We start from the raw sequence: 23203 nt of genomic DNA on the forward strand, positions 1-23203 counted from the left end.
TTTCAATTAGTAACATTATTGCAACTACATTGTAAGTCCTAATATTTTTTTATACAGTATCCACCTTCTAAGGTAAATGACATTGGGGCTGAATTGACTTCCCGTCAGGGATGGACTTGGACAAGAATTCAGCCCTGGCATTTTATCCTATTAGACCATCCTTAGAGACATTAATGACACTCAGGTGTGTCCAATTTATCAAATCAAACTTTTTTTGCCACATGCACCGAATACAACAAGTGTAGACTTTACCGTGAAATGCTTACTTACAAGCCCTTAACCAACAGTGCAGTTCAAGAAGAAGAAAATATTTACCAAGTAGGCTAAAATTAAAAGTAATAATAAAAAGTAACACAATAAGAATAACGAGGCTATATACAGGTGGCACCGGTACCGAGTCAGTGTGAGGTAATCTGTACATGTAGGTGGGGCCGAAGTGACTATGCATAGGTAACAAACAAACAGCGAGTAGCAGCAGTGTACAAGAGGGGGGGGGGTTCAATGTAAATTGTCCGGTGGCGATTTTTATGAATTGCTCAGCAGTCTAATGGCTTGGGGGTAGAAGCTGTTGAGGAGCCTTTCGGTACTACACTTGGCGCTCCGGTACCACTTGCCTTGCGGTAGCAGAGAAAACACTCTATAACTTGGGTGACTGGAGTCTCTGACAATTTTCTGGGCTTTCCTCTGACACCGCCTATTATATAGGTCCTGGATGGCAGGAAGCCTGGCCCCAGTTATGTACTGGGCCGTTCGCACTACCCTCTGTAGCGCCTTACGGATAGATGCCGAGCAGTTGCCATACCAGGCGGTGATGCACCCGGTCAGGATGCTCTCAATGGTGCAGCTGTAGAACCTTTTGAGGATCTTGGGACCCATGCCAAATCTTTTCAGTCTCCTGATGTGGACACCAAGGAACTTGAAACTCTCGACCTGCTCCACTACAGCCCCGTCGATGTTAATGCGGGCCTATTCGTCCCGCCTTTTCCTGTAGTCCACGATCAGCTCCTTTGTCTTGCTCACATTGAGGGAGAGGTTGTTGTCCTGGCACCACACTGCTAGTACTCACCTCCTCCCTATAGGCTGTCTCGTCGTTGTCGGTGATCAGGCCTACCACTGTTGTGTCATCTGCAAACTTAATGATGGTGTTGGAGTTGTGCCTGGCCATGCAGTCGTGGGTGAACAGGGAGTACAGGAGGGGACTGAGCATGCGCCCCTGGGGAGCTCCAGTGTTGAGGATCAGCGTGGCAGATGTGTTGCTACCTACCCTCACCTCCTGGGGGCGGCCAATCAGGAAGTCCAGGATCCAGTTGCAGAAGGAGGTGTTTAGTCCCAGGATCCTTAGCTTAGTGATGAGCTTTGAGGGTACTATGGTGTTGAACGCTGAGCTGTAGTCAATGAAAAGCATTCTCACATAAGTGTTCTTTTTGTCCAGGTGGGAAAGGGCAGTGTGGAGTGCAATAGAGATTGCATCATCTGTGGATCTGTTTGGGCAGAATGCAAATTGGAGTGGCTCTAGGGTTTCTGGGATAATGGTGTTGATGTGAGCCATTACCAACCTTTCAAAGCACGTAATGGCTACGGATGTGAGTGGTACGGGTCTGTAGTCATTTAGGCAGGTTGCCTTTGTGTTCTTGGGCACAGGGACTATGGTGGTCTGCTTGAAACATGTTGGTATTACAGACTCAATCAGGGACATGTTGAAAATATCAGTGAACACACCTGCCAGTTGGTCAGCACATGCCCGGAGCACACGTCCTGGTAATCTGTCTGGCCCCACAGCCTTGTGTATGTTGACCTGTTTAAAGGTCTTACTCACGTCGGCTACGGAGAGCGTGATCACACAGTCGTCCGGAACAGCTGATGCTCTCATGCATGCCTCAGTGTTGCTTGCCTCGAAGCGAGCATAGCTCGTCTGGTAGGCTCGTGTCACTGGGCAGCTCGCGGCTGTGCTTCCCTTTGTAGTCTGTAATAGTTTGCAAGCCCTGCCACATAAGACGAGTGTCGGAGCCGGTGTAGTATGATTCAATCTTAGCCCTGTATTGACGCTTTGCCTGTTTGATGGTTCGTCGCAGGGCATAGCAGGATTTCTTGTAAGCTTCCGCGTTAGAGTCCCGCACCTTGAAAGCGGCAGCTCTACTCTTTAGCTCAGTGCGAATGTTGCCTGTAATCCATGGCTTCGGGTTGGGGTATGTACGTACAGTCACTGTGGGGACGACATCCTCGATGCACTTATTGATAAAGCCAGGGACTGATGTGGTGTACTCCTCAGTGCCATCGGAAGAATCCCTGAACATGTTCCAGTCTGTGATAGCAAAACAGTCCTGTAGTTTAGCATCTGCTTCATCTGACCACTTTTTTATAGACCGAGTCACTGGTGCTTCCTGCTTTAATTTTTGCTTGTAAGCAGGAATCAGGAGGATAGAGCTGTGGTCGGATTTACCAAATGGAGGGCGAGGGAGGGCTTTGTATGCGTCTCTGTGTGTGGAGTACAGGTGATCTAGAATTTTTTCCCTCTGGTTGCACATTTAACATGTTGATAGAAATTTGGAAGAACTGATTTAAGTTTCCCTGCATTAAAGTCTCCGGCCACTAGGAGTGCCGCCTCTGGGTGAGTGGTTTACTTGTTTGCTTATTTCCTTATACAGCTGACTGAGTGCGGTCTTAGTGCCAGCATCTGTCTGTGGTGGTAAATAAACAGCCACGAAAAGTATAGCTGAAAAGTCTCTAGGCAAGTATTGTGGCCTGCAATTTATCACAATATACTCTACTTCAGGTGAGCAAAATCTAGAGACTTCCTTAGATTTCGTGCACCAGCTGTTGTTTACAAATACGCACAGACCACCCCCCTTGTCTTACCGGAGTGTGCTGTTCTATCTTGCCGTTGCAGCGTATATCCAGCTAGCTGAATATCCATGTCGTCATTCAGCCATGATTCCATCAAACATAGGATATTACAGTTTCTGATGTCCCGTTGATARGATATTCGTGATTGTGCCTCGTCTTATTTATTGTCCAATGATTGCACGATGGCGAGTAATATTGACGGTAATAGCAGCTTTCCCACTCGCCATCTCCGGGTCCTGACCAGGCTCTTTGTCCTCTGTACCTGCGTCGCATCCTCTTGCAAATAACGGGGATGTCGGCCCTGTCATGTATTTGGAGAATGTCTTGTGCGTCCTCCTTGTTGTAGAAAAAATCTTTGTCTAATCCGAGGTGGGTGATCGCTGTCCTGATATCCAGAAGCTCTATTTTGCCGTAAGATACGGTTGCAGAAGCATTATGTACAAAATAAGTTACAAATAACGCAAAAAACCCCCACATAATAGCACATTTGGTTGGGCGCCCGTAAAACTGCTGCCATTTCTTTCGGCGCCATTTTAAACAGCATCTCTGCATCTCTGTGTGTGGAGTAAAGGTGGTCTAGGATTTTTTTTCTCCCTGTTTGCACATGTGACATGCTGGTAAAAATTTGGTAAAACTGATTTAAGTTTGGCTGCATTAAAGTCCCCGGCCACTAGGAGGACCGCTTCTGGGTGAGCATTTTCTACTTTGCATATGGCCTTATAGAGTTGGTTGAGAGCGGTCTTAGTGCCAGCTTCGCTTTGTGGTGGTAAATAGACGGCTACGAATAATACAGATGAGAACTCTGTTGGTAGATAGTGCGGTCGACAGCTTATCATAAGGTACTATTCCTCAAGAGAGCAATACCGCGAGACTTCTTTAATATTAGACATCGCGCACCAGCTGTTATTGACAAAAAGACACACACCCCCACCCCTCGTCTTACCAGAGGTAGCGTCTCTGTTCTGCCGGTGCATGGAAAATCCTGCCAGCTCTATATTGTCCTTTTCTTCATTCAGCCACGTCTCGGTGAAACATAAGATGTTACAGTTTTTAATGTCCCGTTGGTAGAATAATCTTAATATTAGGCCATCAATTTTATTTTCTAATGATTGCACGTTAGCAAGAAGAATGCAAGGCATTGGGAGTTTACTCACTCGCCTCCGGATTCTCAGAAGGATCCCCAATCTGCGTCCCCTTTTCCGGCGTCATTTCTTCACGCAAAAGGCGTGGATCTGGGCCTGTTCCAGTGAAAGCAGGATATCTGTCTCGTCGTAATCGTTAAAGGAAAAAGTTTCTTCCAGTCCGTGGTGAGTAATCGCTTTTCTGATGTCCAGAAGTTATTTACGGTCATAAGAGGCGGTAACAACAACATTATGTACACAATAAGATACAAATAAGTTACACAAAATGCAAAAAAACGGCGGTGTGGGAACAGAAGCCACCATCCTGCAGCTCCATATTAGCTTTAATTGCCGATCTGCGACGAGACTTCGACCACCCAGTCAGCGGACAAGAAGCGGCCAGCCGACTGTTCAACATCCTCTAAGGGGCGAGACCAATGGCTGACTTCGCCATTGAGTTCCGCACCCTCGCCGCCAAGAGTGGGTGGAATACGGAGACCCTGTTCACCGCTTTCCACCAACTCCATCAAGGATGAACTGGCCTCTCCGGAACTGGGAGAGGACCTTGAGTCCCTGATAATGCTGGCAATCTGGATCGACAACCGCCTCCGAGAACGCGTGAGACARTGCCTTTTTGACACCACCCCAGTATCCTGATTTCTTGAGCACTCCAAGCCCCCCGAACAAAGCATTGAGGAGCCCATGCAACTGGGACGCACATGTCTGAGCCAACAGGCGCATGTGCGAAGGCTGTTGCCTATACACGGGAGGTCTCGTCATCTCTGTGCTACATGCCCAGAGCAGACGGGAAACACCAGGGCTCGCCAGGACAAGGGGAGACCCTGACGAGCTGTGTAGTTACCTCCCGGGTACCCAGTCACTATCTGTCACTACCCGCAACCTTCCACTGGGACAATCGTCAGCACAAGATTCAAGCCTTCATGGACTCCGGGGCCGCGGATAAGTTCATTGATCAGGACCTTGCCAGAGAATTACAAATCCCCTGCGTGAAGTGTCCCATCCCATTGGCTCCGGTCAGATGGAATATTAGATCAAGCCCATTCTACTGCAGGTTGGGGTGAACCACTTATTTTGATCACTGCTCCTGAGAACCCCCTTATCCTAGGGTACCCCTGGCTAGCGCTACATAACCCACTATTCTCCTGGTCCATGGGACACCTACTAGACTGGGGTAAGAACTGCCAGACTAAATGTTTAAGACCCCCACCAAGAGCCTCTTTGTGTCCTCCTGCATCCATTTAAGACCAAGACTTCTCCGCTCTCCCCTCCGGGAGGCCTTCAGTAAGAGGCAAGCCACCACCCTTCCCCCCATGGTCTATACGACTGTACCATAGAATTCTTACCCGGCTCCACAACTCCCCGGGCCGTCTGTACTCCCTCTCGACCCCTGAAGCAACAGTCATGGATAATTACATCTGGGAGTCGCTGGAGGCAGGTTTCATTCGCCCCTCTACATCCCCAGCTGGTGCAGGCTTCTTCTTCGTGGGTAAGAAGGATGGAGGCCTGCGTCCTTGCATCGATTACAAAGGGCTGAACCGGATTACGATCAAGGATCGTTACCCCCTATCCCTGACGTCCGCTGTCTTGGAATTGGCCCAAGGTGCCCAATTCTTCACCAAACTAGATCTCCACAACGCTAACAATCTGGTGACAATCAGGGAGGGAGATGAGTGGAAAGCTGCCTTTAACACCCCTAGTGGTCACTATGAGTATTTAGTCATGCCCTTCAGATTATCGAACTCACCGGCAGTCTTTCAAGCATTGGTCAATGACACTCTTAGGGATATGTTGAATCAGTTCTCTACCAAATGGACCCTGTAAAGGTTGAGGCGGTCGCCGACTTGCCCCATCCCACCTCACTAAAGCAGGTCCAGCGGTTCCTCGGGTTTGCCAATTTTTACAGGTGTTTTATATGCAACTTTGGTGTGGTGGCAGCGCCTCTCACGGTCCTAACCCGCAAGTCTCAGCCTYGGACACTTGAGCAGGGGCGGTCCTTTCACAGCGGAACAAGGAGGACAAGAGTGTGCAAAGCTGTCATCAATGCAAAAAGTGGCTACTTTGAAGAATCTCAAATATAAAATGTATTTTGATTTGTTTAACACTTTTTGGTCACTGCATGACTCCATACGTGTTATTTCAGAGTGCTGATCTCTTCACTATTATTCTACAATGAGATTGAATATGTCCATGAACACTCCAGCCAGCTGATCTACGCATGCTCTGAGGACATGGCTTGGGATGCCGTCTGGGTTGACAGCCCTGCGAGGGTTAACACGCTTAGGGTTCTTGGCACTGAAGAATCCTCCCAAAAGGTACTTCCGAGAACCCCATAGGTGGGGTTCATCAAGGTACCTCCTTAGTTCTTGGGGGTTCTTGCAGGAACCTAATTGCCCAACTGAAAATGTGGATTTGAATTTTAGAAAACAGCAGGTGCAGGCACTTAACATTTTTAAGATCTCTTCAATTTAAGGTAAGGTTTCTTGTATTATCTAAATTGATATTGTTTCATGACGATACCATCAATCTTTTCATATTTGTGCAAATGGCTGTGTTTGGCACACTTTAATGGATGTCAATCAAGAGGTGTTGACGGCTATAGCTGTATTGGGCACAGATGACTGAACTGCCCACTTATTTCTGTGTCTGTAGCTTTTTTTTCAATGTAACCTTTATTTAACTAGGCAAGTCAGTTAAGAACAAATTCTTATTTACAATGACGGCCTACCAGGGAACAGGAACAGTGGGTTAACTGCCTTGTTCAGGGGCAGAAGGACAGATTTTTACCTTGTCAGCTCAGGGATTCAATCCAGCAACCTTTCGGTTACTGGCCCAATGCTCTAACCCTATACTGACGAGGAGGCACACAAAGGTATGTACAATTGATATTGATTTTTCACATAGCGTTATGCAGATTACATGTAGACTATCATCTAATTTCTATTAATGGTTTCTCTAAAACCTTATAGGACTCAGTCATAGCAGCCATCTTCCTCCTCGCAGACCTATTCAATGAAGATCACAGAGGTCTCTACATTATGGACAAGGTATATGTATGAAAACCGTTGTCAAAAGTGAACAGTTTTTTCATTCACATTTGCCACAAAAAAAAGGTATGATTACTGTCATGTGCATCATCTGTATAATTATTATTTTTGTGTTCACAGACTTCACCCTTCCTACACTGCTGATGAACATAACTGGAAACCTGTTTGATCACCATGCACTGCAAAATCATTCTGGCTATGGATACAAAGGATATCAACACATTAACACGAAAGAGCATATACTGATTGAACTTGGAGCTCTGCTGGGAGTTTACCGCATATTTTGAATTCTGCTTTGCCACTAAAATCATAATAAACACTGACAAATAAAGGTTTTTGTTATTGTTATGCTGATTTATAATGGGCGAGGTAAAAATGGTTATTCGAGGAACCATTAAAGGGGGTTCTCTTCAAAGAACTTGTAGAGGTTCCCCCACAGTTTCAATTTGAAGAACCCGTAAAAGATCTTCCTGGAATCTTTTATTTTTAGTGTGTACCCTAAGTGTTAAGTACTACAGGGTTCCAGACTAACATTTTCCTCTGCTGTCACTGGTGCCTCTAATTTTGACAGTTGGTGGAACTAGTCCATGATATGGTGATTTGGTCAGACACAATTCATGAGTAATCATCTTATAAATGAATTCATAGGGCTTTATTAAGAAGTGTAATAAATAGTCTACTGGGGTATTAAAGAAATGTTTAATCTAACACGTCCAAGCAGTAATGCATGACTCAAGATATTTTGGATGTGTAACCTAATCCAGTGATCGACATGAATTTTGGGTTGACAATTATACTATAGTTGTTATATATTTAGACCTATTGGCCTATGCCCTCCCAATGGCCCACAATTGCATTTTGAACTGTTACACCATCAGAACGCATTTTTGTCTCTCATGTGAATGGGTGATTCGCTCAACACAGCAGCATACCCCATCGAAACAGGAAAAGGGGCAGGGCAGACACTTTCATTACAGGAATCATGAGGATAATGCACGTTATTGTGTGAGCAAATCATGGTTGTAGCAGCCAAAAAATAGGCAGTTTTGAGGGAGGTGACAATGTAGAATGTGCTCTTTCTAAGTTTATATTTACCCTTTCCGCATTTCACAATCCATGATCTTGGCTGTCTAACTGATGTCCTAGTCGGATCAGGTCTCTTTGCTGATGCCGCGTTTGACTTTGAGTGTGAGTTTGCGTGCTCAGCTCAGCCAATCAGAAAACTGGGCCGTTCCTTCTTGGTAAGGGGACCAGCCGTTGCCCACTGATCAGCCAAAGGTTCATTATAGATTATTATCAGTGGCGATTTGAGCATGTAAATCTTGGTGGAGCAAAGAATATATATAATAATTATTCATGCCAGCAAAGCCACTACACTACACTAAACAATACATTAAGTGCACTATAACAGTGACAAACAGTGACCATAAACTGTTAGGGCCTACATAAAGCTGTCCCAACAGCAGTCCCAACACCTTATTTAAAAAAAWATATATTTAACCTTTATTTAACCAGGTAAGCTAGTTGAGAACAAGTTCTCATTTACAACTGCGACCTGGCCAAGAAAGCAAAGCAGTTCGACACATACAACAACACAGAGTTACACAAGGAATAAACAAACATACAGTCGATAATACAGTAGAAAAAGTCTATATACAGTGTGTGCAAATGAGGTAGGATAAGGGAGGTAAGGCAATAAATAAGCCATGGTGGCGAAGTAATTACAATATAGCAATTAAACACTGGAGTGGTAGATGTGCAGAAGATGAATGTGCAAGTTGAGATACTGTGGTGCAAAGGAGGATAAGGGAGGTAAGGCAATAAATAAGCCATGGTGGCGAAGTAATTACAATATAGCAATTAAACACTGGAGTGGTAGATGTGCAGAAGATGAATGTGCAAGTTGAGATACTGTGGTGCAAAGGAGCAAGATAAATAAATAAATACAGTATGGTGATGGGGTAGTTGGATGGGCTATTAACAGATGGGCTATGTACAGGTGCAGTGATCTGTGAGCTGCTCTGACAGCTGGTGCTTAAAGATAGTGAGGGAGATATGAGTCTCCAGCTTCAGTGATTTTTGCAGTTCATTCCAGTCATTGGCAGCAGAGGAAAGGCGGCCAAAGGAAGAATTGGCTTTGGGGGTGACCAGTGAGATATACCTGCTGGAGCACGTGCTACGGGTGGGCGATCACCTGGCTATCAGCGGAGCCTTGTCAGGCATCGATACAGTTAAAACATAGCTGATATAGCTGACTTGTTTAAACAAAGGTGGTTTCTACTGACAATTGAGATGTACAAACTATGGCATAAGGGAACGACGAGTTGATAAGAGGCAATCCGTAATTTCGATTAAGACATTTATGAGCGAGCTAGGACAGACGTTGTCAATATAACTATTTGTTCAGAACTTTTGAAATGTACAGTGACARAATTCAGAACATGGGCCATTCTTACAGTATTCTCCMTGTAAACCAAGTCAGAACCGTAGGATAAATAAAGGGGGCATATAAGCAGACAATGAAAGCTCTTACAATATTCAATGATTACATTTTGCTAAAATAGGCTTTAGGCTACATGTGGACATGCACCACCAAGTCAGAACAGTTAGCAAATTAAGAGGGGAAAAGGGACCAAATTATTAGCATGAGGCACATGGGCTACTAACAGATTACTACACAACATACACTTAGTATTACTTTCTTAGCTACAGTATACATATCTCCCTGGCATATTACATCATTTATGCAGCAGCATACAAGACATTTTTCAACTCACCTTGTTGTGCTGTGTTCACTTCYTTCCAAACCACTCATTGTTGAATTTGCGATTTCCAACGTGTTGTGTAATGTTTATGTCCAATGGCCGATGAGCACCAATAAGTTTTATCTATGATTTCTCTTCATTATTTATCTTCATATGATAAGGATGGAAAAGGATTTGCCAGTACATTGTCGACTTGATTCATGATGATGACTGCTAGCTAAGATTTTTAAAGTATGATGTTGACATGATCAGTCCAATCAAAGCTACGTGATTTGATGTCATTTTATCTGTGGCCAATGTCCTTGACCCTTCTTGGATGGGCACTTCTAATGTAACTCTATGGCATCACCCAAGGGGCTAGAATGTTTGAGGTCTCCCCTTAGACTTCGCAGTGATGTAGTGTCCCCATGAGTGACAGAATACTGAGCCAATCACGGTGCAACGCTCCGTATTTTCTGCTGGCTTGCCCCACCACCACAGAAAGCACTGAGCTAGGCTGAAACACCTGCATTTTGTAGCTGCCTTATTCAAGAAAACAAAAAAGAGACCATGTTTGTACGTGGCTTTATTAACTCAATGATATATAGATATATATTTTGACATTGTTTGCAAACTGATATGTGACACGTATTAATGCCACAATAACATGCGAAACAGGCAAGCCCAAAGAATGTTATTATTTTTTTGCAAATGTGGGGCTCCATCACTCTCATTCTTGGTCAAATAGCCCTTGCACAGCCTGGAGGTGTGTTTTGGGTCATTGTCCTGTTGAAAAACAAATGATAGTCCCACTAAGCACAAACCAAATGAGATGGCGTATTGCTCGTGTTTCTTGGCCAAAGCAAGTCTCTTCTTCACATTGGTGTCCTTTGGTAGTGGTTCCATTGCAGCAATTCAACCATGAAAGTCTGAATCACACAGTCTCCTCTGAAGAGTTGATGTTGAGATGTGTCTGTTACTTGAACTCTGTGAAGCATTTATTTGGGCAGCAAATTCTGAGGTGCAGTTAACGCTAATGTTAACTATAATGAACGTATCCTCTGTTGCAGAGGTAACTCTGGGTGTTCCGTTCCTGTGGCGGTCCTCATGAGAGCCAGTTTCATCATAGYGCTTAATGGTTTTTGCGACTGCACTTGCAGTTCTTGAAATATTCCGGATTGACTGACCTTCATGTCTTAAAGTAATGCTGGACTGTCATTTATCTTTGCTTATTTGAGCTGTTCTTGCCATAATATGGACTCTGACTTAACAAATAGGTTTATCTTCTGAATACCAAACCTACCTTGTCACAACACAACTGATTGTCTCAAATGCATTAAGGAAATAAATTCCACAAATGAACTTTTAACAAGGCACACCTGCTAATTGAAATGCATTCTAAGTGACTACCTCATGAAGCTGGTCGAGAGAATGCCAAGAGTGTGCAAAGCTGTCATCAAAGACAAAGGGTGGCTACTTTGAAGAATCTCAAATGTAAAATATATTTTGATTTGTTTAACCCTTTTATGGTCACTACATGATTCCATATGTGTTATTTAATAGTTTTGATGTCTTCACTATTATTCTACAATGTAGAAAATAGTAAAAAATTAAGAAAAACCCTTGAGGTGTGTCCAAACTTTTGACTGGTACTGTAGTTACTGCATGACTGACTAAGGCCTCTGTCTGCAGCCAAGAGTTCCATGGATGCCCATTCCGGTAGAGCAAAAGAGAGAAAGAGGGAGCAAAAGAGAGCAAAGGAGAGAGAGAGAGTAAAAGAGAGAAAAAGAGAGAGATAAATACTGAAGCCAAGACAGGTCTCTTGAGGTGAACCCTTTTGGGTTCCATCTAGAACCAAATACCTGTAACCAAAAATGGTTCTTCAAAGGGTTCTCCTATGGGGACAGCTGAAGAACCCTGTTAAGTTCTAGAAAGCACCTTTTTTAAAGAGTGCACACACTATCTGGCCTCTCATTCCTCATCCATTTTTACATATGGTCTCTTTGACCTTTACACACCACTATTGCAGGTTTCACACACCTCAGGTTGGCCCAAGTCTCATACTATATGCAGCCATAAACTAGCTGAACTAATGCTGTTAATGACTCTCTTTCTCACTACACATCCCTCCAGGATACACAGTGAACCTGGTGAAGGAGAACCCAGTGTACGCAGGTCACTACGACCTGCTGCGCATGGTGTTGGACCAGCAGGGTCAGGGAGCCCTCCACAACCTGTTCGTCACCGTGTATGACTGCTCTGGTGTTCAGCTGCAGTCTCGGCAGGGCCTCTGGAACCAAGATTGGAGCGAGGGCTGTAGGGATTGTCATCGGTGTCATGCTGCTACTGCTAGGTAAGTCAATCTTAGGAGTAGGGTGAAGATTCCCCTAGATGTTAATTGTGGGCCAGTTTTGCATTTTCCCCACTAATGGTTAAGGTTRGGATTGGGGGAGGGGAAGCTGATCTTAGATCTGTGCCTAGGGGAAACTTCACCACTGATCTGAATCTTACACTTGAGAAAGACATGGCCTACATCCCCACCTAGTGTTGATTTGGTATAGTTCATTAGAACTTCAGTGTGTGTGGAGATTTGTGAGTTCCTCCTAGGTTTTCTRCTGTTGTCCCTCCTGTTGACCAGTAAAAGAGAACTGAAGCTGATCCCTACAGATGAAAACTCTGAAGAACGTCAGATCAAATCTAACATTGAGATCCCAGGAACTGATTGCAAGGTAACAACAGACAACATTACCATCACATTCATCTCTGGTCATTGCTTTTTTCCCATCACACAATATGCTATTTTGATCATAGGTGCCTACACGTATCACACTCAAAGTGGACAGTCTGCTGGGAACAAAAGCTGCTTTTYTACCAATGTAAGATGCCGGTTAGGAAACCAGCAATATTTATTCACCAGTATTGTTTTGGTTCACACTGGGCATATTTGGCAAATGGAAAATTGTTGATCCATGCAAAGTAAATATGATACTATCTTTCCCCAGGCTGTACAGAGGTCCGCCAGTATGCGAGCATCGGTATGTTCAGGATAATCAGGGTATTTTTCCTCATACCAATAGCAACAGGAACAGTTTCAACGATTAACCTCTCTGCGCAAGGTAGGCTAYATAAGTCTAATAAATCTACTACCTTCATCCACTTTTGACCTGTCAATTAACTTTTCAGTGGCACTGAACTACAGCAACATTTTGAATTTGGTTTCAGAGTGCGCCCACAAAATTACACTCCAATGGTTATGGACAGGCATTTCAAGATCTAAAATTTCAATTAAACTTGTCAACTATTTTTTCTGAAACTTTCACTTGATTAATGTTGCATTGTATTGGTTGTGTGTGTAGTGATAGTATGTTTCTGATCACTCAGGGGTCAATGATGAGCAGATCAATGATGACAAAAACAAGATACTCCTCATGGGGAGAAAATAATTCTCTCAATAACGCCAGGCCCTTGATGACTCTACTCAATCATGTAACAATGTGTAACAGTCATAAACAATCATGACTGTGACAAAAAACAAACTGTTTCTAATGTATATTTTTTAAATCTATCTGGTGAACTCTATTCCTTCATTAACCTTTTTGTGACCTCCAATCCCTCCATCCTTCTCCAGAGGATGTTCATTCTGCAGGTTCCCGGAGAGGAGCTGGGGGACTATGCCCCCCACCCCTACRCTAAAGAGGGGGACCTAGAGCACCCAGAGCACCCAGCTGGAGGTCGGTCTATCTCCATCCCCGAGACCCCCTTCGACCAGGAAAAGCTACTCTACCCGGGCGCCAGGTTCAACACGCTGGCCTCCATTTGCAACACCCCATACCCCAGCGCATCCTAAGCCCACCTTGCCCTCACCCTCTTGGGCAAGAGGCTCTGCCAGGACTGGCTAGTTAGCATGGGCATAACAGGCTAGGTACCGGCCACTTTCATAGATTATAAATTGAACTGGATCACTCATGCTTAAAAATGAAGTAGAACAGCAAACCTGCTCATGCAAAATCTGGATAACAAGCAATGTTAAACTTATTTTATTTTATTTTTTAAGCATAAAATACACAGGACTATGGAGATCAATGACCAATACAAAGACCAAGATGGAACTCAGTGCTGGAAGGAAAATAAATGCAATTTACCAATGGATCTTACATGGGCAGTAGCTATGTACAGCTGTGCTGTAGGGATCCTGGTTGTACATATCAGGCATGCTACATTCTACTCTACACTGGCCAGGGCCCACTTTGGCTGTATTGACCAGCCAGCAAAAAACAAAAGGATTTCTGCACTGAGAACAGACCAGGGAAGTGAGCAACATGGAGTGGAAAATACTTGAATGTCAATTACTTTTTAGCTTTGATTTTACAAATGCGATGGCTGCAATGAAATAGTGTTATAATGGTGAATGAGAGAGAAAGAGGTCATTCTTTTAACATACCACACCATCTCTTACCCACATACGTCAAGCCAAAAATTGTCTAATGATGTTATATATGATGGTCATGTTTAAGATTATTATCAATTAAACACTTGGGCTTTAAGGTTTGGGCTTAGGTCCAGTTGTTTTATTTGGGTGTATATTTTGGGGTTGTCTTTTAATGTATATTCTATGTGGTATGTAAATAAGGGTAATAGCTTTTATATTCATTTTGTTTTATTTATGTAGAAAAGCATTCAATCCACTGACTTACAATAAGCAAGAATTGAGTTCTGTGGCATATTTTCATACGTCTCAAGTCACGGTATCAATGAAACAACCATCTTCGCAAAATATGAACTTACTGTAATTTAATGTTAAATTCCCAACCATCAGTAGCATCAACATGTCCATAGCGAAACATAGGCACAAGTGTGTGTGTGTGTGTTGTGTATTCACTTGGGAATGTAGCCAGCCTGCAGGAACCAGTGGTAGGCGGAGAGAGCACTGGGTGTGATCTCCTGCTCCACCTGGAAACCTTTCTGTGGGTAGTCACGGATCCTCTCTAGAACACCTGGAACACACAAAGTTTACACCTTACTCACAGCATCATACTTATGTCTGTTGTTTCTACACGGCTGTAAGTGAAATGGTTGGCAACGGGGCAACGTCTTTTAGAATATTTGATTCTGAATGCCTTCATACATTCCTGCACTAGAAAGATGACATGTGGGCTTAAATATTTATTTTACATGGTCTAAATGCTTTAAGACAACACACAAGTCCTGGGATTATGGACAGAGTACATACCTAGCATGTATGTTATGAGGTCCGTGGCAGTGCCCACAGTGGGGTGGGGGTAGGCAGAGATKCCCATCTGGGGGGAGGTAACGATGGCATGCGTGTGTTCCCCTTGGTCAGGCCACTGGCGCAGGAATGTTGCAGAGACCCTGCGCTCCATAAAGGGCTGCTGGACCAGGATCACCCTGTTGGCTGGGGTAGACATGACAACCACTAATGGGTACATGACAAAATACACATTGGCATACTGTACATAGGAATCACAGGAGGTTGGTGGCACCTTAACTGGAGAGGACGGGCTCTTGGTAATGGCTGGAGTGGAATGGGATCAAATACATCAAACACATGGAAACCATGTGTTTGATGGCATTCAATTTTTTTCTGTTCAGGCCATTATTATGAGCCGTCCTCCCCTCAACAGCCTCCTGTAATAGGAATACAATATTGGCTTGGCTGAAATGTGTTCCAGTGATTCAGTTGTGCTGTCCTGCCCCCTAGCTGTAGAATAACGCTACAACAATAACAGACATTTCATATGAAAGGTTCTCCATCAGTGTGTCTAATGAGGAGAGTCTCACCTGGGATGTTTCTCTCCTTGAGGAGCCTGTATGAGAAGCAGATGTTGTCTCCAGTGTTGGTGGCCTCTGTCTCCAGCAGTATGTTCCCCCTGGGCACTCCCATCCTCAGAGCCACATCCAGGAACACGTCAGCCTCTGGCCTCGACCACACACCTGGACCACACAAGACACACATCAGACATTAGAGACATTGGATAGAAAGATGGTATGTGTGCGTGCCTTTGTGCTTTCTTGCATTGGCAGGAAGAGGGACAGAAAGAGAGAATGATGCTCAGTCTTGCTGACCTGCAGTCTGGTTGCCTTTGTAACCAGTGAAGAGCAGCCAAGGAGCCCATCCTTCCAGGAAGAGAGAAGCTGACCTCTCCGCCACACGCACATCGTGGCAACCCAGGCCTATTATGACATCACTCTGAGATCAGACAGGATTATAATGCAATTTCAGATACATAAATTATGACATCACTATGACAGGATTATGGCATTTCAGAGGACATCATGGCATTTCAAATTATGACATCACTGACAGAACATACATGATTATTCAACAGAGGAGACAGCATTGAGAGAAAATCTAGGAGTATGACATCATCCTAAGAGGACAGATCATTATGCTGTTATTTTTGTTGAAGCCAGAAGAGCATATCATATAATCATATCAAATCAAAAGATAATGGGGAAGGAAGTTGCATCATACTGTTTACAATTCTGATTGCAGTTCATTTTAAATGCATCCAGTCAAAACGTATCTTATGTGTATGTACAATCAGATATGAAGGCTTGCCTTTTCCAGAGAATGGTGCAGACAAAGGTAGTCCCACAGAATTCTGGCCCACTTCTCACTCTCATTGTCCATTTCTCTCACATGCTGGTCTGTGGGAGAGAAAGACACTTCAAATGCAGAACCAAATGGAATAAACAACATGATACTGAATGAATCAATACTTAAAAGTAGACATTTTCACAGGTCAACAATGTCCTCATTAAATACATGTGTGGAGAGGAGGCACTCCACCTCACCTCAGGGGAGAACAAACTGAGCTGTAGTGGAGGTCCGTTGCGTTGACAATGAACATGTGACGCAACAGCAGCATGCAGACCACAATAACAGCGCCCTGAGGGCAGGTGTCGTGGGTCATCCTTTAAAAGTACAGACGACTGCAGCAGAAGTGGCTATGCTCAACACACTACACTGCACCAGTGTTAAACTCATTAACTCCYGAACATCATTCAGAAGCCATTAGAATTGTCGTTCTATTTCTCATTTGTCGCAAGGATGAAAGCTTTACACACCCCAGCGGCTCTCTATCCAGGTCTCTTTCTTTCATCCTGCACGATGCTCTCCCTTTCTCCACTGTTCTCCTTCACCTGTCAATGTTTTCTTACCCAGAATGCACTGCCAATGTTCCGGCATATTCCACTGCAGATTCCACTCTATGGCATTATTGTGATTGGCTAGTCTAAATGATATCCAGCTGCTCAGTTTAACTCTCATTGGCTAATGTACATTTCACTCTTTATCCCGACCGGCTGATTAGGCCTCCTTTCTCTTATTCGATTGGTTGGTGAGTCTCTGTAATGCCGCGTTCAAAACAACTAGGAACTGGTAAATCTCCGACTATAGCGTGTTCAAAAGAACTGGGAACTAGGGAAAAAACGATATCCGATTAGGATAAATCGTTTTGAACGGTCATCCAACTCGGTATTCTAAATCGTAAACTCTGGCATTTCTAGAGCTCCGACTTTCTGACCTGAAGATCACTGATGTCATGATTTGATGAGTGTAGGCTGATGATTGTGTTTCTAAGTGGAGTAGAAAGAAGCAGACACAAATCTGAAAGGTCCCAAAGTGAAAGATCTGTGAGAAAACATAAACAGAGCTCTACTGCTGTTAAAGCCTAGCTATGTCCTGCTAACCTGCATGCACACCCACTCAAGTTTAGATTGGGTGTTGTTTTGTTTTTGTCACATGACTAGACCCAACCCCATCCACAACACAAGGGCTACATTTWATTTTATCCCCTTCTATTCTCTAATGCTTTCCCATTCACATACAYTAGCTCCACCTAGTTTCTGCCATATAACAAGGACAGAGGGATCAGTTTTCTAGAATGAAACCCAGCCATTGTATGCCAGCCCATACCTGATCTCGTTTGCCGGTCAGAGGTCAAAGGTCAGCAGAAACTCGCTGCTGTTTTGTTTTTCAACCAAGAAACACAGAAAAATCCTTTAGCGAATGTGACAGATGCATCACAGTGCGAATTCCTGTCATTATACTGAACAAATATATAAACGCAACATGCAACAATTTAAGATTTTAATGAGCTACAGTTCATATAAGGAAACCTGTTGCGTTAATATTTTTTATCAGCGTAGTTCAAATAATCAAAATGTCTAACATGTACTAGTACTTGCATTTTTGATGAAGTGTGTTTCTAGACATCCCAAGGGGTAAAATGTGTGATGTTGATATAAGGGAAAACACTTAAGTACATATGACATCACAATAACTATCTGATGTCATCAGTACTGACCCTTGTACACAGATCTCAGTACTTGTGTAAATAAAACAATGAGGAATCAGATTTACTGAAACGCATTTATTAAATCAATTTCATTTTTCACAGTTGAATAAATATTTATTTAGTTCTACAATTTAAACAAAAAACACTTAGCAGGTGCTGAGCAGTGAGGAAAAGGCATGGAAATCTTTCAGTCCTTTTCCAGGGCAGACCTACCACCTGGTGGGCATGTCCTGCCCACTGCCCTGTCCATGGGTCTGTAGATAGCCATCATATAGCTCCCTGAGGTGCAGGATCAGCTCCTCTGTGTTCTGGCCTGTGAGGGCAGACACAGGGATCACCCTGTGGGCCACGTGGCCCCGGAGGGCCTCAAGGTTTCCCCGAGCCCCAGGCAGGTCCATTTTGTTGGCTACGATAGCGTGGGGCCGGTGGGTGAGGCCAGGCTCGTACTGGTCCAGCTCATAGCGCAGTTGTTGGAGCTGGGTCCAGGGTTCTGGGGAGGACAGGTCCAGGACAAAGAGAAGGAAGCGACAGCGCTCAATGTGGCGCAGGAAGGAGATCCCCAGGCCTCGGTTCAGATGGGCCCCACAGATGATACCAGGAATGTCAGCCACTAGACAGAGGGAGGGGACAATAAACTACAACACCAACCTTCGTGCCCAACATAATATACAACACGAAGATCAAAAACTCCTTTACCTGCCACTTGCTCATGGTCCCTGTAGTTGACAATACCCACATGGGGGTTAAGGGTGGTAAAGGGGTAGGCAGCCACAGCAGGCCTGGCATTGGAAATGGCCCTTAGAAGGGAAGACTTCCCTGCATTGGGAAACCCAACCTGGAGTGGAAGACACACACCAACAGGTAAATCAAGAAAATGTTACACATTTTTGGGGGATAGAGTGCATACCATTTATATTTCTACAATATTATTTTAACAAGCCCACATTTAATAAGATAGGCCTAGTCAGTGGAGTGAGTCCCTCTTCCGTGTCTCACCAGTCCGGCGTGGGCCATGGTGCGCAGCTCCAGCTGGAGGACCCTGTCCTGTCCCCTCTCTCCCAGGGTGGCCGTCATGGGGGCGCGGTTCTCATTGGACAGGAAGAAGCGGTTTCCCTTTCCCCCCGCCCCTCCAAACACAGCCACGTACTCCTGGTTGTGCTGGGAGAGGTCTGCCACCGTCTTTCCTTGCTCCTTCACCACCGTGCCCACTGGCACCTGCACCATCCCAAAACACCAAACAACATTCAGTTACACTATTTTACAGTCAGCATTTTAGTATCTGGTATTTGTGGCAATTACATGGCTAAACAAAAGTTTTTTTTKTTTTTTTTTAAATGTTCATATAAAGAGCCCCTAATTTAAAGCAACACCCCAGCTGTAGTCATGGGAACTAACTCACAGCGATGTAGGTTGTGCTGGCGTTGCGTCCGTAGCAGTTCTTACTGCCTCCTGAATCGCCATCGTCTCCTTTGTAAACGGGGGCGACCTGCGCCAGGGATTTCACCTGCAGGTCGACTGGAGGCATGCAAATCACAGATATTCGGAAACAGGACTTGATGGCTTGAAGTACGCATACGAAAACTGTCTCCAATGCTGTGGTTAAAATATCCCTACAAATTAAAAATGTTCATCGGCCTGATTATATCCTTGTGTGAAATTGTAAGCCTATTGTGGATCTCCTGATGATCAAAACATTGATTTGAATAGCTAAACGAGAGCAACTCAGAAGGCCAACACATTGTAACCAGATTATAAACGATGTATAAACAGTTCTGTTTGGGAATAGTGCAACACTTGAGAGTGTGACGGTGTCTCTGACACACCTTTGATGATGATGTTCCCACCATCTCCTCCATTCCCTCCGTCTGGTCCACCCCACTCTTTCCGGGGCTCACTGTGGAAGGTGCAGGCCCCTTTTCCACCTGCTCCTGCCAGTAGCTTTACATTGCGGTTGTCCACAAAGTGGCGAGTCTGAGCAACAGAGAGAGAGACCCAGAGTGAACATTAACATAAGCTTAGTTAACTAGCCACCTGCAGTCTATATACAAGTCATTGGTCTAAACTCATATCACAATGGACTGGCATAGCCCCAATGTTTCATCTTAACGCATAGTGTCATCAATATTTACTTATCCATGTTTGAGTGCATGATAGAGCAGAAGACCAAGAAAACAAGCAATCTAAACAAACTAGCTAACTTGGGTATTACAAATATAAACAAACCAATGTGTGCTTGGCTAGTGTGATGAGGACAGAGGATATGAGATAGCTATCTGCCTAGTTTATCATGACATACCAGTTTCTTTTCTGAAAGTTCTTTCTTTTTAGAAATTCGAGTCTTGGCGCACCATGCACAGGACGTGCTGACATTCATGATTCCAGTTGTTTTCCTCTGTGTTGCCAAGTTGCTTTTTAGCCCTAGCAACAAGCTGCTATTGAACTCGTGCCTAACGCAAACTTGTGCAAATAGTCGACTTATCTCTTGGACAAACCATCTTCGGCTTTGAAATTTGGTCAACGTAGTTAACATTGCAAAATAATCAAATGTAATCTCAGAGCATAGATCGTAGTTATTTCGTAGTGAGACAGCCAGTGTCGCCCTGACCTCGTTTCGTTAAAGCAGGGATTCCCAAACTCTGTCCTGGGCACCGTTTAGGTTTTTGCCCTAGCACTACAAAGCTGATTCAAATAACCAACTCATCTTCAATCTTTGATTATTTGAATCAGCTGTGATGAGCTAGGGCAAAAACCAAAACGTGCACCCAGGAAACCATGCGKTAGATCAGCTGTAGCCTGCAGGCTAAAGTTAGCTACTATTGCTAGTTAGCGAAGTCACCGTCAATAAACCGACTAGCTTATTGAATCGATAACAAATGACAACAATAATCTAGCTAGAGTTTACACATAACATCGCCATCTGCAACTCTAAGTAAAATGTAGCTTTTAGATCAAATTAGCTAAACGGTACCTATTTTGAATGTCAACTTCAACGAGACCTACCTACGGGAATTACGGAGGGTCAAAAAGCACAGCAAATCACAGCGATGGGTCGACACATTGCTTCTTCATGAATTATACAATACGGATACAAAACCAGCGGAAAGTCGATTTATTTTACATATTAAAACAGTAAAATAAATCGAAGATGAACAAGCAACTAAACATTCATATTTTGTTATACACTGCTCAAAAAAATAAAGGGAACACTRAAATAACACATCCTAGATCTGAATGAATGAACTATTCTTATTAAATACTTTTTTCTTTACATAGTTGAATGTGCTGACAACAAAATCACGCAAAAATTATCAAGGAAATCAAATTTATCAACCCATGGAGGTCTGGATTTGGAGTCACACTCAAAATTAAAGTGGAAAACCACACTACCGGCTGATCCAACTTTGATGTAATGTCCTTAAAACAAGTCAAAATGAGGCTCAGTAGTGTGTGTGGCCTCCACGTGCCTGTATGACCTCCCTACAACGCCTGGGCATGCTCCTGATGAGGTGGCGGATGGTCTCCTGAGGGATCTCCTCCCAGACCTGGACTAAAGCATACGTCAACTCCTGGACAGTCTGTGGTGCAACGTGGCGTTGGTGGATGGAGCGAGACATGATGTCCCAGATGTGCTCAATTGATTCAGGTCTGTGGGAACGGCGGGCCAGTCCATAGCATCAATGCCTTCCTCTTGCAGGAACTGCTGACACACTCCAGCCACATGAGGTCTAGCATTGTCTTGCATTAGGAGGAACCCAAGGCCAACCGCACCAGCATATGGTCTCACAAGGAGTCTGAGGATCTCATCTCGGTACCTAAGCCAGTCAGGCTACCTCTGGCGAGCCCATGGAGGGCTGTGCGGCCCACAAAGAAATGCCACCCCACACCATGACTGACCCACCGCCAACCGGTCATGCTGGAGGATGTTGCAGGCAGCAGAACGTTCTCCACGGCGTCTCCAGACTGTCACGTCTGTCACATGTGCTCAGTGTGAACCTGCTTTCATCTGTGAAGAGCACAGGGGCCAGTGGCGAATTTGCCAATCTTGGTGTTCTCTGGCAAATGCCAAACTCCTGCACGGTGTTGGGCTGTAAGCACAACCCCCACCTGTGGACGTCGGGCCCTCATACCACCCTCATGGAGGTGTTTCTGACCGTTTGAGACCGTTTGACACATGCACATTTGTGGCCTGCTGGAGGTCATTTTGCAGGGCTCTGGCAGTGCTCCTCCTGCCTCCTTCTTGCACAAAGGCGGAGGTAGCGGTACTGCTGCTGGGTTGTTTGCCCTCCTACGGCTCCTCGTCTTCCTGATGTACTGGCCTGTCTCCTGGTAGCGCCTCCATGCTCTGGACACTACGCTGACAGACACAGCAACCTTCTTGCCACAGCTCGCATTGATGTGCCATCCTGGATGAGCTGCACTACCTGAGCCACTTGTGTGGGTTGTAGACTCCGTCTCATGCTACCACTAGAGTGAAAGCACCGCCAGCATTCAAAAGTGACCAAAACATCAGCCAGGAAGCATATGAACTGAGAAGTGGTCTGTGGTCACCACCTGCAGAACCACTCCTTTATTGGGGGTGTCTTGCTAATTGCCTATAATTTCCACTTGTTGTGCTTTGCACACTCTTTTTTTATTTTTTTTATTTAATTTATTCATAATACAAAAATCAACTTACATTGCTACATCAAACAAGTCTAGCAAACCAAACACAGGTATTAACAATGCTCAAATATACAAAAAATATAAATAACAATAAAATAATACAAAATAATTTTACCCCCTTTTCTCCCTAATTTTTCGTGGTATCCAATCGCTAGTAATTACTATCTTGTCTCATCGCTACAACTCCCGTACGGGCTCGGGAGAGATGAAGGTCGAAAGCCATGCGTCCTCCGAAGCACAACCCAACCAAGCCGCACTGCTTCTTAACACAGCGCGCCTCCAACCCGGAAGCCAGCCGCACCAATGTGTCGGAGGAAACTAAAATATAAACAATTTAAGTGCAATTATATTCACTCTGAAAATATCTTATTATAATGATTCATGAAGATGTTATTCTTGTTGTTATTCACTAGGGTTAATGTTTTAATAAGATAATTCAATTCAAT

General features: G+C 44.3%; 2 protein-coding genes across 4 annotated transcripts; both read right to left on the reverse strand.

Annotated features, from left to right (window-relative positions):
• Window positions 1-14550: 14550 nt before the first annotated feature.
• Window positions 14551-17098, reverse strand: LOC111976356 (uncharacterized protein SCO4629). Of its 3 annotated transcripts, none has more exons than XM_024005138.2 (6): window positions 16957-17098; window positions 16355-16443; window positions 15859-15982; window positions 15574-15726; window positions 15005-15187; window positions 14551-14768 (listed from the first exon to the last, which is right to left on the reverse strand). In XM_024005138.2, exons 1-6 carry the CDS (start codon window positions 17063-17065, stop codon window positions 14650-14652), a joined length of 777 nt encoding a protein of 258 aa, XP_023860906.1. In that variant the 5' UTR covers window positions 17066-17098; the 3' UTR covers window positions 14551-14649. The 3 variants fall into 3 exon arrangements, with proteins under 3 accessions (XP_023860906.1, XP_023860907.1, XP_023860908.1); XM_024005139.1 differs by lacking the exon at window positions 16957-17098 and adding an exon at window positions 16864-16949; XM_024005140.1 differs by lacking the exon at window positions 16957-17098 and adding an exon at window positions 16591-16949.
• A 1052-nt stretch (window positions 17099-18150) lies between these two features.
• On the reverse strand, window positions 18151-21123 carry mtg2 (mitochondrial ribosome-associated GTPase 2). Its single transcript, XM_024006489.2, has 6 exons — window positions 20392-21123; window positions 19919-20066; window positions 19495-19610; window positions 19092-19310; window positions 18792-18930; window positions 18151-18705 (listed from the first exon to the last, which is right to left on the reverse strand). Exons 1-6 carry the CDS (start codon window positions 20623-20625, stop codon window positions 18305-18307), a joined length of 1257 nt encoding a protein of 418 aa, XP_023862257.1. The 5' UTR covers window positions 20626-21123; the 3' UTR covers window positions 18151-18304.
• Between the last annotated feature and the right edge of the window lie 2080 nt (window positions 21124-23203).

Source organism: Salvelinus sp. IW2-2015, linkage group LG17 (assembly GCF_002910315.2).
Source record: "Salvelinus sp. IW2-2015 linkage group LG17, ASM291031v2, whole genome shotgun sequence".
Classification (NCBI taxonomy): domain Eukaryota; kingdom Metazoa; phylum Chordata; class Actinopteri; order Salmoniformes; family Salmonidae; genus Salvelinus; species Salvelinus sp. IW2-2015.

What these genes read in the sequence shown, in the direction of transcription:
- mtg2 (XM_024006489.2), bottom strand. Translation starts at nt 20,625, where the DNA reads ATGTTAACTACGTTGACCAAATTTCAAAGCCGAAGATGGTTTGTCCAA. An exon ending in TGGGAACATCATCATCAAAG is followed by an intron (nt 19,611 to 19,918) that starts GTGTGTCAGAGA and finishes GCATGCCTCCAG; the next exon opens with TCGACCTGCAGGTGAAATCC. An exon ending in CCAGCACAACCTACATCGCT is followed by an intron (nt 19,311 to 19,494) that starts GTGAGTTAGTTC and finishes GGGATGGTGCAG; the next exon opens with GTGCCAGTGGGCACGGTGGT.